The 19,479-nt window shown below is 34.0% G+C and overlaps 5 protein-coding genes across 5 annotated transcripts; 3 read left to right on the top strand and 2 right to left on the bottom strand.

Moving 5' to 3' along the window:
- LOC101261196 (electron transfer flavoprotein subunit alpha, mitochondrial) lies at positions 1 to 5,013 on the top strand. The gene is made up of 8 exons (XM_004251427.5): positions 1 to 339; positions 1,349 to 1,531; positions 2,373 to 2,584; positions 3,135 to 3,298; positions 3,449 to 3,610; positions 3,784 to 3,836; positions 4,156 to 4,296; positions 4,822 to 5,013. Exons 1-8 carry the CDS (start codon positions 268 to 270, stop codon positions 4,897 to 4,899), a joined length of 1,065 nt encoding a protein of 354 aa, XP_004251475.1. The 5' UTR covers positions 1 to 267; the 3' UTR covers positions 4,900 to 5,013.
- A 261-nt stretch (positions 5,014 to 5,274) lies between these two features.
- LOC101260900 (probable protein phosphatase 2C 55) lies at positions 5,275 to 7,799 on the bottom strand. The gene is made up of 2 exons (XM_004251426.4): positions 7,676 to 7,799; positions 5,275 to 6,663 (listed from the first exon to the last, which is right to left on the bottom strand). The coding sequence occupies exon 2, from the start codon at positions 6,596 to 6,598 to the stop codon at positions 5,465 to 5,467; it is 1,134 nt and encodes a 377-aa protein (XP_004251474.1). The 5' UTR covers positions 6,599 to 6,663; positions 7,676 to 7,799; the 3' UTR covers positions 5,275 to 5,464.
- A 360-nt stretch (positions 7,800 to 8,159) lies between these two features.
- Positions 8,160 to 12,082, top strand: LOC101260607 (chloroplastic lipocalin). Its single transcript, XM_004251425.5, has 5 exons — positions 8,160 to 8,361; positions 9,752 to 9,875; positions 10,090 to 10,323; positions 10,470 to 10,760; positions 11,688 to 12,082. The coding sequence occupies exons 1-5, from the start codon at positions 8,288 to 8,290 to the stop codon at positions 11,964 to 11,966; spliced, it is 1,002 nt and encodes a 333-aa protein (XP_004251473.1). The 5' UTR covers positions 8,160 to 8,287; the 3' UTR covers positions 11,967 to 12,082.
- Positions 12,083 to 12,721: 639 nt separating this feature from the next.
- Positions 12,722 to 16,307, top strand: LOC101253063 (tryptophan N-monooxygenase CYP79A68-like). Its single transcript, XM_004251976.5, has 2 exons — positions 12,722 to 15,054; positions 15,597 to 16,307. Exons 1-2 carry the CDS (start codon positions 14,119 to 14,121, stop codon positions 16,239 to 16,241), a joined length of 1,581 nt encoding a protein of 526 aa, XP_004252024.1. The 5' UTR covers positions 12,722 to 14,118; the 3' UTR covers positions 16,242 to 16,307.
- Positions 16,308 to 16,615: 308 nt separating this feature from the next.
- On the bottom strand, positions 16,616 to 18,881 carry LOC101260305 (probable serine/threonine-protein kinase PBL23). The gene is made up of 5 exons (XM_004251424.5): positions 18,598 to 18,881; positions 17,916 to 18,097; positions 17,568 to 17,757; positions 17,108 to 17,499; positions 16,616 to 17,031 (listed from the first exon to the last, which is right to left on the bottom strand). The coding sequence occupies exons 1-5, from the start codon at positions 18,743 to 18,745 to the stop codon at positions 16,711 to 16,713; spliced, it is 1,233 nt and encodes a 410-aa protein (XP_004251472.1). The 5' UTR covers positions 18,746 to 18,881; the 3' UTR covers positions 16,616 to 16,710.
- Between the last annotated feature and the right edge of the window lie 598 nt (positions 18,882 to 19,479).

Here is a 19,479-nt window from a genome sequence, read left to right as displayed (position 1 = left end):
GATAATCCCGACCTACTAATCAATGTTATGGAATAAAGAAGGTTTCTAATTGAGAGAGAGTAGACGATAATGGAGTTGCTGGGAGGAAGAAGAGCAATCAATTGATAGGTTTTGGTGTGAGAAAGATAGAGACGCCACGCTGAAGAGATATATACAGACACGGCAGACGCCATTATTAATTTATATTAGTAGTAATAATCTTTAATACTCCATAAGGACTGACATTTTTGACCCAAAATACCACAAGTTGAAGCGAGCGAACTGGATATGGCCATTGGAACGATGCTCTCCTTATTCAGAAAACTCTCTAATACTTCACGGATAACCCCTTTTCGATCTGTAAGTCCCTGTTGTTCTTACGCTTTTCAAATTTTATTTTCACTCATCTGAAATAGTGTGAACAAGTCGAAAAGGTAATTTCAATTTGCTTTTCTGCATTTATATGCTTGATAAGGGCTCCGAGGAATCGGCCGGAGCTATCATTCCGATGACGGGTTTGGTAGAATCCAATAGCTTATGTTTAAGAATCCAATTAACTTTTTTTATTTATTTAGAATCTGGAACCCATAAAAAGGTAGTTGGGACAAGTGATTTAGGTTGAATGCTTTAGCTCAGACATGGTGGTTTTAGTGTGTAAAGGAATAAACAGAATAGTTGGTACTTGATGAATCTTCTGAAATTGGGAAGAACAAGAACAAACGTATGTTGCACTTGTTTGTGTTGATTATTGGAAGATAGAATAGGAAGGGGATTATTTTCTCGAATCAATAGCTTAATTAAGAGCTGAACAAATACGTTCTTCAACTTTAATCTTACTTCTCTTCGTCCGTTCCTTATATTACTGCAGCAAAATATTCTGTATTGTTCTTGTACAGCTTAATTGCAGTTTACCCAAGTGAGTTTTATCAGAATACTAGGCTAAGCATTAAATCAAATGCAAGTGGGTCAGGAATTGTCTTTCGAGTAAATGAGGAAGTTAAAGGGATATGATGCAACAACAAAATGCCTAGTGTAATCCCACAAGTAGGATCTGGGGAGGGTAGGATGTACGACCTTAACCCTTACTGTTTCTGGTGCAATGGTTTGATTATATAGGCTTGCTTTGTGATATCTCTAGTTTCTAAAGATTCACATGAATTGAGAATAGGTGTTTTCGAATGTTCTTGTTTAAGGAGGACAAAGGAGAATCTCTGAATAGTCTCTGTGTTTGATAATCATATAGCCTGAATCCATGTATACAAGTTTGAGCTTGAATTTTATAATAGAAGAATTCTGCTTCTTTGCACAATATAAGTTATTCTCAAATGATTGTGCTTAAAGGTACACCTATGCTGTATTGTATGTGTAGCTTAGTACATTGGTTTTAGCTGAACATGAAGGAGGATTAATCAAAAACTCATCATTAAGTGCTGTGGAGGCTGCAAAATCCTTAGGTGGGGACAATTCGATATCGTTGCTACTTGCCGGATCTGGTCATTCCCTGAAGGAAGCTGCGGAACATGCTGCTTCATCCCACCCTTCCGTTTCTCAGGTAACTCCTCTTTGGATGCTGGACTGTTTTGTTTCACCATGTTTCCCACGGAATACTAACCTTATGCTCCTACTGGTTTTGCAATTTAGTTTGCTCGCTTTTCAGTAACATCTTGGCTAGGACATCCCTAGTTCAGTGTGAAAAAGAGTAGTTGTATTCTATTGACATACTTAAGTGATTGTGTAAAACACATTTACAATGTTCACTTCGTTACAGAGAGAGAATGATCTTCCGAGGAGGAGAAAAGAGAGGATGATATTGCTTTTTCTCTGTCTTCTTGTACTAAAATTCTTGGAAATGCCATTTTCAACTGAGTGCTGAACTTTGGCAAGCAAGCCATAGAACAAAATCCAGGAACGATGATAGGTGATCTTGTCAAGAGTATCCAAAGTATACCTGTTAACTCTTACTCACAATATTATCACTTTTGGAGAAAGTGGTATAGAACCTATTTGTTTGGATTTTCTCCACATAAGATACACAGATATCATATGAATGTGTGTCTATTAACAGGAAAAGTAGTCCATAGCTCATGCTGACAATACAATGCTGCTCCTTTCCTCTTCATCTTCAATTAAGCTATTGTGAGGACCAAGCACGCTACCTGTTATGAGTCTTTGTTCAAAGATTTTATGATTTTCATTCCAATGCTTCCATGTGATGTGACATGCTAGTTGACAATTTGAAATTAACTTAATTCAAGCATTCTGCACTTAGCATTTTGAGACAAATAATCTGTAACTAGCATTTAGAATAGATAAAGCAGTCAGCACACAAGAGAAAAAGATGCTGGAGCGAATGAAACTCACTATTTTCTTATTGTTTTTTATTTCTTCTTTAGGTCCTTATTGCTGATTCTGACAAATTTACATACCCTTTGGCTGAACCATGGGCCAAATTAGTCCATCTTGTTCAGCAGAGTGGTGGCTATTCACACATAATTGCTGCATCAGGTTCATTTGGGAAAAATATATTACCGCGTGCAGCAGCTCTTCTGGATATTTCTCCAATTACTGATGTCACAAAGATTTCTGGATCAAACCTCTTTATTAGGTGATTTTTTAGTGGTAACCTTATCCGGAGAACACTACAATGGATTGAGATGTTCTTGTAGATAGTGAACACTTTTTTCAAGCGATTTTCCTAAACTATTTCCTGTCATGTGTGATTTGTAATATTGAGACATTGGCATTAGTTAGCGCTATGTTAAATGGTAAGTTTCCTGTTATTAGGTCTGATATACATGTTATTATTACATCTTGTTTCGTGACTATGACCATTTTATATCATGTTTGTTTTATGACATGAAGAATGTACTTTGGGTCTTTAAAAATTGTACGTTTGTGTAAAACTAGTTGTTATATGGCAATATCGTCCAGGGATGATTATTTCTGGAATTCTGTTAGCTGTAAAGTTGCTAACTTCTTCATAGAGTTATTTTGGAAATCGTAGAACTACAGTGTTTACTATTTTTTTTTAACCACTATAATGCATCCTGCTACAAAATGAGATCTTTTCTTACAGTGACTGCGTCATTCGTTTTGTCTTCTCAGCTCCAGTGTAAGCTGTGTTGGTTTTAATTGGATCATCTTTAATGTGACAGGCCAATATATGCAGGAAATGCTCTTTCCACTGTTCGTTACACAGGTTCCAGCCCATGTATGTTGAGCATTAGAGCTACATCTTTTCCTGTTGCTTCAGAAACAGCTGATTTGAAATCTAATGCTGCGTCAATAGATCAAGTTGATCTTTCAACCTTGGATGAAGGTCAGTCAGTTGTGATATGAACCCATATCTCCCGTGGATAACCAGATGTGTCTCTTTATGCCAATCTTGTCGATAAACGTCAGTTGTTTGCATCTTTTGTAAATAAACGTCAGTTGGTTAGAACCTAAAATGAGGTAGCTTTTTTTACAGATGAGTCAGTTGCTAAGTCGACATATGTAAAGCTTTCCGCGCAAATTTCGGAGCGCCCAGATCTTGGAAATGCACGTATTGTAGTAACTGGTGGACGAGGTGTAAAGAGTGCTGAGAACTTCAAAATGATAGATAAGCTTGCAGAGAAAATCGGTGCCGCAGGTTTTCCCTCTCCCGTGACTTCTGCTGTATTCACCTTGTGCTTTTTTCTGCTACTTCTTTATCCTTTATCAATCTCTCCTTAACATATTTCAAATTCTTAGCAATAACTTGCATAATTCTGATTTCAATCTGCTTTGATTTGATCATTAAACTGGATTACCTCTGTTCTGCAGTTGGTGCCACTCGTGCTGCAGTGGATGCTGGATTTGTTCCCAACGATCTCCAGGTAAGACTAGACATACTTGTTGCTTCAGGTGACTCAGTTACTTGCCTTCAGAAAAGTTGAATGGATTTTCACTTACGTAAACTGTAGTAACCTGTTACCTGTAATATCTTTTCTTTCATCTAAGCAAGTTATATCTATGGTATAACAAGTCAGACACAAAAAAATTGTGAAGTAAAATACTTGAAATGGTATTGAAGTAGTAGTGTCTGTCTCTCTGAAATTTTGTTTTCAAGAAACTGGAACTATAATGCAGCCCTGCCATTTTTCATGTTTGTCAGTTTTTTTGAATGTAGTTTTTGTTTTTCCTTCTCTATTTTAGGTTGGCCAAACTGGGAAAATTGTTGCCCCAGAATTGTATATGGCATTTGGTGTTTCTGGTGCAATTCAACACATAGCAGGCATGAGAGATTCCAAGATCATTGTTGCTGTAAATAAAGATGCAGATGCCCCCATATTCCAGGTAAGGGTCAATCTTTCTATTCTCTCTCATGTCCTTTTCTCGCTCTTATGTTAATTCACATAATCAAGAGGGAGGGTGATGGAGACACAAACTCATTGGTTTACTTTTGATGGAGTTCTGATTTATCAATTACATTTCCGATAAGTAAAATAATTTATTTATTATCAGTTATCAGGAAGTAAAACAGAACATATTTCTTTGAAATTTTGGAGCAACTTAAGAAGTTGACGTAGTGAACATGCGGCATGTCACATGCCATCCAATTTTACCTCAGCTAGAAATGGAAATTAATAACCCTCATCTCACCTAGTTATTTATGTTAGAGTGAGTTAGAGTCCCACGTTGGTTAGTGAGCAGATTGGTGTCTCCTTATAGGGATGCAAGCAACTTCTCCCTTCATGACCTACATTTTGGGATTAAGTTAGCCTCAAATGCCATCTTACATGGTATGAGAGTTAAGTCGTCCCGCTCTAGAAGTTGACATATGGAATCCATATTGAAAACGTTGCTTTCATTGAACTGCAGGTTGCTGATTATGGACTCGTGGGTGATCTCTTCGATGTCATTCCGGAGTTGTTAGAGAAACTTCCTGAGAAAAAGTAGAAAATACACAGGTCTCTGTGATCCAATAAAGATGAAGATGATGTATGTGGTGGATGACATTTGTTATCCAGGAATAATATAATACTAATATCATTCATTATTTCAATTCTCCAACCTTATTCACAGACATCACCCTCCTATGATTTCAGCAGCACTAATTAGTTAGTTCCGGGATAAGGTATTCCTACGACCCTACCAAAGGGTGGGACAATAGTATCAGGATTAGTTATCTCGAGATAAACTAAAATAACAGAAATACCGCTGGTCGTTTAAATTCTTTTTCTACTATTTTTTTTTTTTATAAACTATGGCTTTTTAGAAATCATAACAAAGCCCACTTGGCTTACAAAACAGAACTACAGACAGAAACATTACTTTCAAAGAACAGTGTCTTTGTATCCATCAATGTCAACAAGAACAATGTATCAATTAGGTCATCGTATACAACATATAGACATGCCTCCGTACTGTAAATCTATTAACTAAAACACTTGACGGATCAAGGAGGCATCACTAGGCGAATTGCTAGTCACAGTCCTACTTCAAAAACATTAAAGTTTGTGGCTCAATTTGCCAATGGATTGGCATTGTTAGTTACATAAGAAACAACTACAGTTATGTCATCAAGTTTCCCCCCTTGGTACTCAAATCCGGCCTCTTTGGCTGCATCAGAGAAAGGTGACGGCTTAGTTGTGTCCATTGCTCTTTGCTGTGCCAATGCTGCTATCTTTTTAGCTGTCATTTGTGGCCCAAAGCCAGCTTCCACAGCATGAATCACAACTTCCGTGATATCTGCATCATATAAATTGTCAAAAAGCCCATCTGTACCAACGACTAAGACATCTCCTGGAGCTACTGTAATTTTAAATGCTTGGGCCAAGCTAGGTGAATCACCAGCAGTGCTGCCTTCCAGTTGATAGGGAAAATTAAAACCGTGCTGTTGTACAGGGGATTTGAATATAGCAGATCCATGCCTAACCAACATAAATCCACTGTCTCCTAAATTAACGGCATAAAGATCTTCATCAGTGAGTGCAACGATACAAGCAGTTGAAGAACCTTTTGCTTTTGTTCTCATGTAAGCTTTCTCCAGGACCCTAATAAGGTCTACGGAATCCTTAGGTTCCTCTTGTATCACAGACATACAGTTAGACATTAATTCACGGGCATATTCCCCTGCATCAATACCAAGATCAGCCCATCCACCGACCCCATCAGCTACACCTATAGCTTGTGCAGGATCATAAATGAAATGAGCATCCTCTCCACCAGTTTTTGCTTTCGCAGGATGAGGCAGATAAAATGATCCCGAATTCAGCTTCAGGTGTATCTTTCCCTCAGAAGAATCAACAGTATCTGCAGTCTGTTCCTTTTCCTTAGTATTATCAGAAGACAGGCTGCTGGGAGCAGTAGTTCCAGAAGAGAAACGTGCAAGTGATAAAACGCGAAAACCTTCTAATCCAAATCCTTCATGTCCCTTCCTCTTTGCAACACTAGTTTTAAAATATTGAGATAACATGAAGTTGTGAGGTTGGCCTTTATTTCTCAAACTAATGTTGGCTTTTCTAACATTCTCAATGCTCCTATTGCTATAAGAGACGCTACTATTATTTACCGCCAATGCATAATGCAGGCGCCTAGCAGCCATCTTACCAACAAAATGGCCAATATGAGAAGTTCTTGAACCACAAACAGCCATTATCCGCTGTAACAATCAATAACGAGAGAAACTCTGCTTGCTGCAAGTAGTTCAGGAGGTAAAGCCTGCAAACACAATCACCTCATAAAAACCTTACACGTTCTCATCATCTAACACAGTTTCTTTGTTTTTCCCTTTCGAAACACACTAGATAACGCATGAATATATAAAGTAGAGTAAACATCATGATTCAAACTCGCAATATCTCCCTCTCAGTTAATCCCAAAACCTCCCCCATTCCCATTACACCAAGGAAAACAATGTAACAACATAACTTCTTACAAGCAAGTAGTCCATAGTGTAGAGACAGGAGCAATGGTTCACGTGAACGAAGTAACTTTCAAGCATACCTTGTAAATGTATTACTCCCTCTTGTCCCACTTTATATGATTTACTTTCCTTTTTAACCACTCCCGAAAAGAATGTCTACATTTAGTAACAATTTAATTTTAACGTGTCCATTTTATCCTTAATGAAATGATTTCTTGGCACTGACTTATTTTAGACCATAAGTTTCAAAAACCCTTTCTTTTATCTTAAAACTCCGCATCAAAACGAACTAACTCATACAAAATTGAGAAGAAGGGAGTAATTAAAAAGTTCATTAGAAATCTACCAATATTTGACTATGGATCCTCCTTTGCACAAGGACCATCTTGTGCTGAGGTGGAACCAAAATTTTAACTCTATGAGTTCGGAATATAAGAACAATGTCCAGGTTCTAAATCAAATACTTGAATACATATTCAATAAACTTCTTCATTCAAATACACTGTTCGAAGTAAAGTTATTGAGTTTCATCGAATCTAGTTTCTTGCGCAAAAGAACATATTAGAATAGATAAATTCTAATTAACAGACAATCTTAAGAAGTTGATAAACAGCTAAAAAAGTGACAAATATACAAATTATATCTTAAATTTATTTGACAAAAAAAAACTCAAAGGTAACATCAAAATATTCCAAACTCAATGCAAGGCTATTGACTCAAGAAGCAGAAAAATATATTAGGATTAAAAATGTCATATTTATCCTTATTATTATCCTAACAAGGAACAGATTTAATGAAAAAATTTACCTGAAAATATTTTCGTTGACGGCGGACAACTTTTCCGTTTTGTTTACTTTTGGGTGCAAGAACACAGAGGAACTTCCCTACCACATTTTAGTAGACCTTTCCATATTAAAAATATATATAAATATTTATAATAAAATAATCTTTTAATTTTTACAATCGTAAATTAAATACGTTAAATAAATCAAAATACTATTATTTATTGTGATTTTAAATATGTTACTCGAAAATTTAAAATGAAAGAGTTGTCAAAAGATATATGTACCAAATGCTTTTTAATTGTATGCTTCAGTAACTTTAGTTTAAATTTATATACCTTATTTTTTAAGAAGATATCTCTTTCTTTTTTTGCAATTTTTTTAATTTTAACTTTTCAAATGACATCAAATAAGACGTTAAATTATATCACACTTTGGGATGTTTTTAATTTTTAAAAAAAATAAATCAAAATTACCTTTTAATTTTTTAAAAATTAATAAATATTATTAGACAATTATTTTTAATATAGTAAACGGAGAAAAAGGGAGCGGTAACATTTTTTTTTTGTTACATGCTAACAATTGGCAGAAAAGTGTTTTAATAATTGGCTTACAGCTGATGTGAAGTAAGAACACAATGGTTTGCTACAATTTGGTGGCCCAACAATCACCTCCAATTTTGGTTCAATCACAATATCCGTCAAAACCCAGGTATAATCTCACTCTTTTTTTTTTGCTTATATTCTCAAATCTCAACAATTATATTCTCTAAATTGTACTGCTGTGATCTGTTAAAAATAGTACCCTTTATGGTTGTGATTGTTCAGAATTAAATAAAAATTGTACTAAAACCAGACCAATGAAAATGAAAGCTGCAATTCCAAATCTTTAAGCTAAAATGCCATAACCAAGGGAAGAATGTCAGATTTTAGTGAGTCAGTTTGAACTTTTTTATTTAGGTTTACAATAATTAATAGTCTTTTTGACCAAGTATATAAAATGTTCTTGTTTGGAGAAGTGCTTTCCCAAAAAAAGTATAGCAATTTGTGTTTGATTAATCAGTTTTGCTTGATGTTTGAATAGTTGTTTGTGTAAGCTACTACTCAAACACTTATTTTTGCCTAAAGTCGATATCAAATACCTAACTTTGATAAAATAAGCACTTTTAGCTACCCATATAAGCCTCAGTCTCAACCAAGTTGGAGTCGATTATATAAATCCCAAACCTGATCATGTTTCTCCATTTAAACTCTGATACTAAACAACAACCTTTTATTTTTATTAGTTTCTCAAAGTATAAATTTTGTTGTTTCTTTTGATACCATTTTGTGGACATCGGGATGCATACGAAATGAGTGAATAGCTCATCTGCTAATCAATGTTAATACTTGGAAAAATGCATATTCTTCTTAACGAACAATCTAAGTCTTCCTATATCAGCCACTTTCTAAGTAAATATTATTTGTCCATTTAGTCAATCCCATTATCTGATTGGCTAACTAGTAAGGATGACACGAGAATGGCCATTAGATTACATTCTCAAATCTCAAGTGTATTAATAGCAATAATTTATCATAATGAGGTCTTCTTAGAGTCAAAAGGAATATTGAAAGTTGCTTGATCATCATACAAGTACCCATGGTCATGTGCCTACTGGTCAATGAAGTGGGTTGAGAACCATGAGGTCTCAAGTTCAAATTCATCTTAGACAAATATACTAGCTGATTCTTCCCTAGTGGAAAGAGCTATCCGGTACCTGTCCTGGTGGAGGAGTAGGTACCCGTGGAAATTAGTCCTATTTCAGTACACGAAAATTCCTCCTTTAATTGGAATTACACCTCTGAATAGGAAGTACATCCAATAGGATATTTCCTTGTCTGATACCTTTTGGTGTGTTTGAGGTGTAGTCTGACAAAAGACATTGCTTGTTTACTTTTCTTTCCTGCAGCAATAGATAACCTAAACTGTCCAAGCAGTGTAATGCATCCAGCTTAGTTTACGTATTATATTTTATGTGGCTGATGTTTTCTCAAAGATTCTTTTTTCCTTCCAAAACATTCCCATTCTTCATGTAATGAGGATTTTTCGTCGGTCCTTGTAGGGGGTTGTCTGTGAAAGTGGTGTCTTCCTGCTGCACTGAATGTCCAATATTTGGTAAGGTTGAGGTTAAACATGTCATTTCTGGTCTTGCGGCATCAATCCTATTTCTCTCTCAAAGTAGCATGGTTAGTATCCTTACTATATTTTCTCTCCTAATTCCAGAGGCAAAAGTGGTACTGCACATATGTATTTGGTTGATTTGATAGAATAGTTGTGAAAGCTGAAGGTCCGGAATGATGCTTTCATGACTTTTGGGAATGCATTCTGTACGAATTAACTTAAAGAAAAAATTTCAGAAATTTTGTTAAACTTTCAAGCGTATCTTCTTTCTATTGGTAGGCTTTTGCAGCAGACCTCCCTCATTACAACAGTGTATTTCAACTTGCAAATGTCGCGGACAGCATGCCAACACTTCCTTTGGAGAAGGGAAATGATGGTGGAAAGCTGATGATGATGCGAGGCATGACAGCGAAAGACTTTGATCCAATCAGGTATTCTGGAAGATGGTTCGAAGTAGCTTCCCTTAAACGTGGATTTGCTGGACAAGGTCAAGAAGATTGTCATTGCACACAGGTTGAATGTTGAGAATGTTAACACCTGAAAAATCACGCCTTCTGTTTTCTGTCTTTTGAAGATATTTTGGGTTACTTGACTCTCGGACACATATACTTGAAGATGTCTTTTTTGGCATAATCTGTCTTTATTCCAAATTATTTCAGGGCATTTACACTGTTGATATGAATGCACCTGCTATCCAAGTAGACACATTTTGCGTTCATGGAGGACCTGATGGCTACATCACAGGCATAAGGGGAAGGGTTCAATGCCTTAATGAGGAGGATAAGGAGAAAGACGAGACTGATCTAGAAAGGCAAGAAATGATTAGGGAGAAGTGTTACCTTAGGTTTCCTACACTGCCGTTCATCCCTAAGGAGCCTTATGATGTAATTGCAACTGATTATGATAACTTCGCACTGGTTTCTGGAGCTAAAGATAAAAGCTTCGTTCAGGTAATTAATTCTTTCAGTTTAAACCAGTGTGACTTTTAGTACTGTACAAAATGTGGGTGGGTTTCTTACATATCAAATGTTTATTGCTGTCACACCTTTAAATTAATGAAATATCCCAACTAAGCAATACCATAATAGGGAGCTGTTAAAGAAGTCCCACATCCGTCAATTATGGGATACATGGTCTCTTTATATGGCCCGGGCAATCCTCACCTCTTGAGCTAGTTTTTGTCGTTGAGTTAGGCTCGAGATCCATTTCTTTACTTGAGCAAATTAGAAAAAAAAACTTTTCCTTTGTACGAAGGCATGGATACAGACACTCCCCTCAGACCTAATATCGGGTCCATTTTCTAAGTATCAAGACTTAGTATGTGAGGATGTTTTAGATAGCATTAGCATAGCCTACAGCTTAAGTAAAAGGGGTACATTGTAGATACATTTTGTAATTACGGATATATGATGTGAACTAGGATTGTTGAATACTTTTGTTGATGTTAGTGCTTGCAGGAGCGGATCTAGTGTACTGTTCATATATGGGTTCATCCAAACCCAGTAGATTTGGCTCGTACCCTGTATATATGTTAAGATGTGCACTAAATAAGTACAGATGATAGATATCAGATCCAACAAATCAAATATTTATGGTATGATCCCAAACTCGAACCTGTAATGTTCAAATCCTGGTTCCGCCTTTGAGTGTTTGAATGTCTAGTATTGTTGTAAGAATGCTGGAAGAGGCATTTGTGATTATAAAAGAAACTTGGCATGATATAGGTTATAACACAGCATAAATCTATATCTAATTCACTTGAACATTACACAAGAAGAAACATCAATTACAACTCTCAAAATTGCTGGAATTTACTTATAGTACATGATTTATCCGACTGACTAACTGATTATGCCTTTTTTCTCTCCTCAAATCAGATATACTCGAGGACGCCTAATCCAGGACCAGAATTTATCGACAGGTACAAGAACTACTTAGCAAGTTTCGGATATGATCCAAGCAAAATCAATGACACTCCACAAGACTGTGAGGTAAAGACTACCAGTCAGCTATCAGCAATGATGTCCATGTCCGGAATGCAACAAGCTCTAAACAACCAATTTCCTGATTTAGAGTTGAGACGCCCTGTTCAATTCAACCCATTCACAAGCGTTTTCGAAACTCTCAAGAAACTTGCTGAACTATATTTCAAGTAGTAAATCCACTTGATATATTACTTGTATAGTGCATAGTTCTTATGACTAGTGGCTGTAACACATTGAACTAAAGTTCAACTATGAATGACATACACTCCAGAAAAATTTGTGTGTTACTATTGGGAAAATGGTAGACATATGTGAATGACATGCTTATATTTGGTATGAGTTTAAAATATTGTGAAAAGTATCAAATTGTTTTTGTCTATTAATTTTGATATGAAAGATTTAGATGAAGTAAATATGATATTGGGATTTCAAAGTTATAATGATTGAAGATGATATAATGTGGAAAGAAATCTTAAATTGTATAACCTAATTTTAATCTTTTTTATTATTTAATATGTAATTAATAGTTCGTTTTATCAATTCTATTATTTAAATTATTTTAACACAATATTATTGAGTATCCAATGGTTCATATTGTGTATAATTGAATACTCGAAAGAATAAGAAAAGCTCGTATCTTGATTTTTATTGCTATCATTTTTTATATTATTTTATTTTAGTTTTACAATATATATTATTAAATTCATATTAGAAAAATAATTAAATTTGTTTTTTCTTCAGACATTTTCTTTTTCTTTCTCTTTCATTCTTGTCTTTTCTTCGGACATTTTCTTTTCTTCTATTATTTTCTCTTTTCCCATTCTTGTATTTTCTTTAGTCATTTTTTTCTCTCTCTTTTTATTTTCTTCTATTTTCTCTCTTTCATTTTTGTCCTTTCTTCGGTCATTTTTTCTCCCATTTTCTTTTTCTTTCTCTTTTCTCTCGTTTTCATTCTTGTCTTTTTTTCAGACATTTTCTTTCTCTCTTCTTCGGCTATTTTTTCTTTATTTTTTTTAATTTCAATTATTTTAATGTTTATTTTGAAAAAAAAGGACATCATTAATAAAAGAAATAAATATAGATTATACTCTCAATGCATTTTCAATGCATATATCGTGAACATATAACTAAAATATTTTTAATACAATAATATACTTTTAACACTATTATTAGAGAAAAACAACAATTATAATATTGTTGAATTCAATATATAATATATATTATAGGCATGTTTCAATGCGTATTTTGAATATATGACTAATATTTTTAACTTTAGTACCGTTAATAAGTGAAAATAATAAACAACAATAGAATACATTTTGAATTCAATGTATTATACACATTATAGGCTTATTCTGACGCATGTGATGAATATATAACTAAAGCATTATTAGCACAAATATGTTACAAGTATTATACGTGAATTTGAAATATTTTAGTAATATTTAAATTAGCTTATATTGTAAATATCGAAGTTATAGTAATGTGTAATATTGAATTTGATAGATATTATAATTATTGTTTATATTTATAAAATTTTAATATAACTTTAATACAAATTTATATCAAATGTAGGATAAAAATGTCATGTAAAATGTCGTATAGGACATGTGTGTTTATTTGTTCAATTTTATACAAGTTGAAGTATCAACTTGTTCACATTCACAGTTGAAAGGACATAAATGTGGTCATATGACATCATTTTAGCTTTAATAACCAGTGACATAAAACATAAAGATGACTCTTAATTTGGTTTCAGCGCTATGACCTTTAACTTTAGGTGTATATAAGAAGACATTAATACCTGTATTAAATTAAATAAATAAATACATTCATTCTACATGACACCCTACAATTTTGTATCTTACTTGACGTCTAATGTGTATTATGCGACGTAAATTCTTATATAACTCTAAATATGTTTAAAAAGTCTTCAAATATGTTTTTATGAAGCTAATTTACAAGTGGAAAATAGGTGTCAAGTGTACAAGTTTTTAATGACACGTGCCCTAACACTTGTCAAGAATTTAACTCATATTTTGGCCTATATAAGGACATTACCATTCATAAAAATATCATAAGAAAACAATTACCAAACACCTTCTTGCTACCTCTTCTCTCTTCTCTTAATTAATAAATATAATTAATTTCTTTGACTTTTTTTTATCTCATTTTCCCCACAACTAACTTCTTTGACTTTTTTTATTTTATTAAATTATATTACATTACTTAAAATAGTATAGTAGTTATTCTCAATGCTACTATTTTAGCTAAATAAATAGTTATATTATTATATCTAATTATTTTCCAACATTACAAAGCTATGGTAATCTACAACGTCCTCTCAACTTTCTCAAAATCCAATAACAATACTACTCTATGGAAAATTATCATTTCTACTATTCTTAGTAAATGGAATAGTAAATTGGTAAGAAACAATAAATCATTTCCTCCATGTCCAAAATCATGGCCTATAATTGGAATCCTTCCTCAAATCTTCACAAAGAATAAGTCATCCTTTGTTTATTGGATTCACAAAACTATGGAGGAAATGAACACTGAAATTGCTTGCATTTATGTTGGCAATGTTCATGTAATTCCTGTAACTTCTCCTGAGCTTGCTTGCGAGTTCTTGAAGATTCAAGACTCCGTTTTTTCATCTAGGCCTATTTGTATGTCCGCGAAGCTTATTAGTAATAACTACTTAACTTCTGTTTTTCTCCCCATTGGTGATCAATGGATGAAAATGAGGAAAATTCTTGCTTCTCATGTCTTATCACCATCCTCATTGCAATGGCTTCGTCCTAAAAGGGACGAAGCCATTGATGACCTTGTTGAGTTTGTTTACAAGCAATGCATCAACCAACAATTTATAAATTTGAGGAAAGTGACAAGATGTTATTGTGGGAATGCTATAAGAAATATGGTTTACAACAAGAGATCATTATTTGCAAGTAGAGAAGAAGATGAACAACAAGTTGATGCACTTTTTACACTACTTAAATATCTTCATTGTTTTGGGATATCAGATTACTTACCATGGTTAAGTATGTTTGATTTAGATGGTCACAAAGCAATTATTAAGAAAGCTTATGACATAGCAACAAAACAAATTGATATTGAAGTTGATCATAGGATTCAAATATGGAAAGATGGCTACAAAAATTTGGAACAAGACATTCTTGATGTTTTTATCATGCTCAAAGATGACAATGGAAATCCATTGATGAATGCTAAAGAGATTAAAGCACAAGTGCTTGTAAGTTAATACATTTTTTCAGTTACTCCTAAACTATGTTGTGTTGTCTTGTGTGATCATTGAAAATTATTTAGGTCAAAGTTATTAAAAAGTGTTTTTTTGTCAGAGTACTATTTGAGGATAGTCATTTTTATTTTGACTTATCAATTTGAAAAGTCTTTTTTTGTCAATTTGTATTTTGCCAAAAGGCTCTAATTAAAAAAAAAAAACTAGCTTTTGAAAAACAATTTCTCATATTATATTACTACTTTAAAATAGTTACTATTTTTCTTAAACATTTGACCAAGTACTTTTAACTATCTATTTAAGGACTCTTGATCTCCAAAAAATTTGCCAAATAGGCAATGAATTATAATTCAGACCCATAAATATTAAATAGACTATCTATATTTATAGAAAAATACTACATTCTCGTTCCCTTCTACCTACCCTAATCTTTAACATTAATTTGAATTTTGAAATTTGAAAAATATTACTTGGAATTAATGCTCATCTAATCAGAAAGTGCTGTTGATTGCTTGCAACAAATATTTTATGCACAGGAACTCATGCTGGCAACAGTGGATAATCCCTCAAATGCAGTTGAATGGACACTAGCAGAAATGTTGAATCAACCAAAGTTAATGCAAAAAGCCATAAAAGAACTCGATGATGTTGTTGGGATGAATAGATTGGTTCAAGAATCAGATTTACCAAGGCTAAATTATATCAAGGCCTGCATAAAAGAGGCATTTCGACTCCATCCAATATCGCCTTTTAATGTTCCTCATGTATCTGTTTCTGATACCATCATCGGTGAAAAGCACTTCATCCCTAAAGGAAGCATAGTGTTATTAAGTCGACTTGGACTTGGCCGAAATCCCAGAGTTTGGAAGAATCCATTGAAGTTCAAGCCAGAACGTCACCTCAAAAAGAAAAAGAAAGATGACGGTGAAGTAGTTCTCACTGATTCAAAATTACGTCTATTGTCATTTAGTATTGGAAGAAGAGGTTGTCCAGCTGTGAAACTTGGTTCAACCATTACTACAATGTTACTTGCTAGACTTCTCCAAGGATTTACTTGGAGTTTACCACCAAATTCATCATCTAATGACTTACTCGAGTCATCGAAGGTTGATCATTTTTGTACCTTACCCCTTCTTGCTCAAGCAAAACCAAGATTAGCTAACAACATGTATCATTTTTAACTTTAGTCAATATGTATTAAAATTTACAAAGCATAATATCCAATAAGACAAATTTTATACTCAAAATTGTATCTATAATGATGAATCTATTATTATTATTATTAAAAATCAAGCACCTCTTTATACATCTTTCCTTTGTTGATGGAGGGTATTATGGTAATTTCAATGGAATTATAGTTATTTCATAAGATTTGAGTCAACTTTTTTATACTGACTGCTCAACGTACACAATTGAGCCAAACTAGAGATAAATGATTTGGATGACAATATTGAACTTTTTACTTTGTTGAAAGAGTAATTAATTCCTCAAGGACAACAGAGACTACTCTATCTATTCTAACACTCTTATAAGTAAATAAAATCTGAAAAAAAACTTAGGAAACAAAAAAGTTTATATATTCACAGAAGGTTTTAGTCGCCTGCAAAATTATATACATAATCTTCAAAAGCTCGAAAAATGTTTTTGGTTTTAGTCTCTTTCTCTAATGCCATTTGTATCAGCACGTTCAAGTCTACTTGTAAAACTTTGCAATGCAGGTGGGGATTTGCATGTTCCCTCCTCATCTTCGTCCTCGTCCTCATCCTCTGCGTCTAATTCTTTCTTGTTCCCTGATAGAAACTCCAAAGCAGTCACCACGTCGCTCATCAAAGGCCGTGTCCCAGCTTCCTCTTGCAAGCACATTGCTGCTATGGCTAGTGCTTGGTACAATGCCTTCATTGGATAATCCTCTCCCATCAATGGATCCGCCATTAAATGAAACTTCGTCTTGTCTCTGAACAGTGGTGTTGCCTGCATATATAACAACAATATAGGTCAAAATGACATAACCTTATCTTTAAGCACATTGAAAACTTTTGTAACTTACCCACACAACAAGGTTCTGTTCTTCGCTAGGTAAGGAGTTATCAATAACTCTTCTTCCTGTGATGATCTCCAAAAACACAACTCCAAAGCTGTAAACATCAGATTTAGTGGTCAATTGACCGGTGGAAGCATACTCCGGTGCACAATATCCGTAGGTTCCCATGACCCTGGTGGAAACATGAGTCTTATCACCAGTTGGACCTAGCTTAGCTAGTCCAAAATCAGAAAGCTTAGGATTGAATTTCTCATCTAGAAGTATGTTGGAAGCTTTAAAGTCGCGGTAAATTACTGAAGGATTAGCTGTTTCGTGCAAGTATTCAAGTCCTTTTGCTGCTCCTTCCGCGATTTTCATCCTTGTAATCCAATCAAGTGGCTTTTGTTCTGGACCAATCTCTGCCAAAACAAAGGTGTCAACTATAGAGATGCTAAAAGCCATGGTATGAATGAATAGTAATGCATACCAAGAAGATGATCTTCCAGTGAACCATTTGACATGAACTCATATACTAATACTCGTTGATCACCGTCTGAACAGTATGCTTCCAAAGTAACAAGGTTAGGGTGATGAAGAAGGCTCAACAACAGAACCTCCACAAGGAACTCTCTGTTTCCTTGGAACCCATTCCTATCAAGCTGCTTTACAGCCACGTCCTGAAAAAACAAAACACATATATATACTGTTAATAACTAAAATAATATAATGTTGGATACCGAGAGGTTTCACTGTACGTATACGTCTTGGATGACTGTTACAGAGATGTTTGACTATACGTAGATTTTGAAGAAACTTGTGAATTTAGAGTATTTACTTTGTTCTTGCTTTGAATGTGGCCCTTGTAGACTTTCCCAAAACCACCTTCACCAAGCAAACACTCAGAGTCAAAGTTGTTAGTTGCAAGACACAAGTCATTGTATGTGATTGTCTGAGCTGAAATGTTTCCTTTCCCATACTTTTCTATCTCTTCAACTATGTATTTCCTTCTACTGCTATCTGCACAATATACACAATGTCGCTAAGGGTTTGACAGGACGTAGTAGCTTTGACTTCAAAACTTTGTATTTATTTTAAAAAATCATATAAATAATCTATTCAGAATCTAATAAATAAGAGAAACTCTGGTTCAGAACCCATAAACTAAAAATTCTGACAACATGAGGGTTTGGGGGTGTGGGGGGGGGGGGGGGGGGAATCATATGTTTGTCTGTTGGGGTTATTCATTTCATTGTTCTTCTTAGCCACCAAATGTCTGTATCCTTCGCAAAAACTCAATGATTTTGGCTCGAACCCTGTATTTTTGTTAAGAAACTCATTTAATATATACAAATACTAACCAAAACCCAACAAATAATAATTATGATCCAGAACGCATAAACTAAAAATTCTAACTTTGTCTAAGACAGATGAGAAAAGGCATGTAATTCAAAATAAATACATGCCAATAATAACAATAATTATGTGCATGCATGGGATGAACATAGAGATGAATTTACCAGTTTTAATAGAAATGTTGGCAAATGAGGCAATAGATTTGGTATCTTTTTGTTGTTCTTGATGATGAATACTTTTTGCCAAAGAATTTGTATGATTAATTTTGTCCTGATCTGATGATGATGACATACAACATGAAAAACAGAACATTCTCACTTCATTATTTTCCTCCCTTTACAAAAAAAACATGATATCATATCTTATAAATTATAATATTCATACAATCATCATAATAAAATATGGAATTTGTCAAAAGATAAGGAAAAAAAATTGTTAACTTCTTTGATCCCTGAAAGAGTCAAATTCTTTTTTTTTTGGGGGGTCTCTCAGGAAATCAAAAGAAAAAAAATTATTTCTAATCCTATTTAGCAAAATGTTGTTTTACCTGCCTAGTCATGAATGACCCAACTATTTCGGGAGGGAAAGGATGATATAAAAGTATTTACTAAAGTCACGTAAAATCTAATTAACGGTGAAAAATTTTTACCGATTTTTTTAATGTGATGTGTAAATCTCATTTATTTTTCATATCCCGTAATAGTAGGTCAAATAATAACATTTTTCACGGAGTTTATGACCAAAACTTTTATACACTACTACTTTTCCTCTTGAGTTGGAGCACTAGAAACTCATTTCAATTAAGTAGTATTAAAAAACGCACCTTATGCACGTGCGTTATATTTATGCAAATAAATTTTTAACAAGTAACAGTTAAAGAGAGAAAAAACAACAAATAAATTAAAATATCTTTCTTAACAATGTTTTCTCGTGATACAACAAAGCTTAAAATCGATACGAAATTAAACACGCTATATCTGGAAATGCTTCGTATTTATTGTGATGCCTATTTGAGTGCTCTAACTCCCTACCATAATTTTTTCCCC

The sequence above is a fragment of the Solanum lycopersicum genome, chromosome 12, assembly GCF_036512215.1.
Source record: "Solanum lycopersicum chromosome 12, SLM_r2.1".
Classification (NCBI taxonomy): domain Eukaryota; kingdom Viridiplantae; phylum Streptophyta; class Magnoliopsida; order Solanales; family Solanaceae; genus Solanum; species Solanum lycopersicum.
The sequence above is the reverse complement of the archived record's forward strand: the minus strand, read 5'-3'. Positions and strand labels throughout refer to the sequence as shown.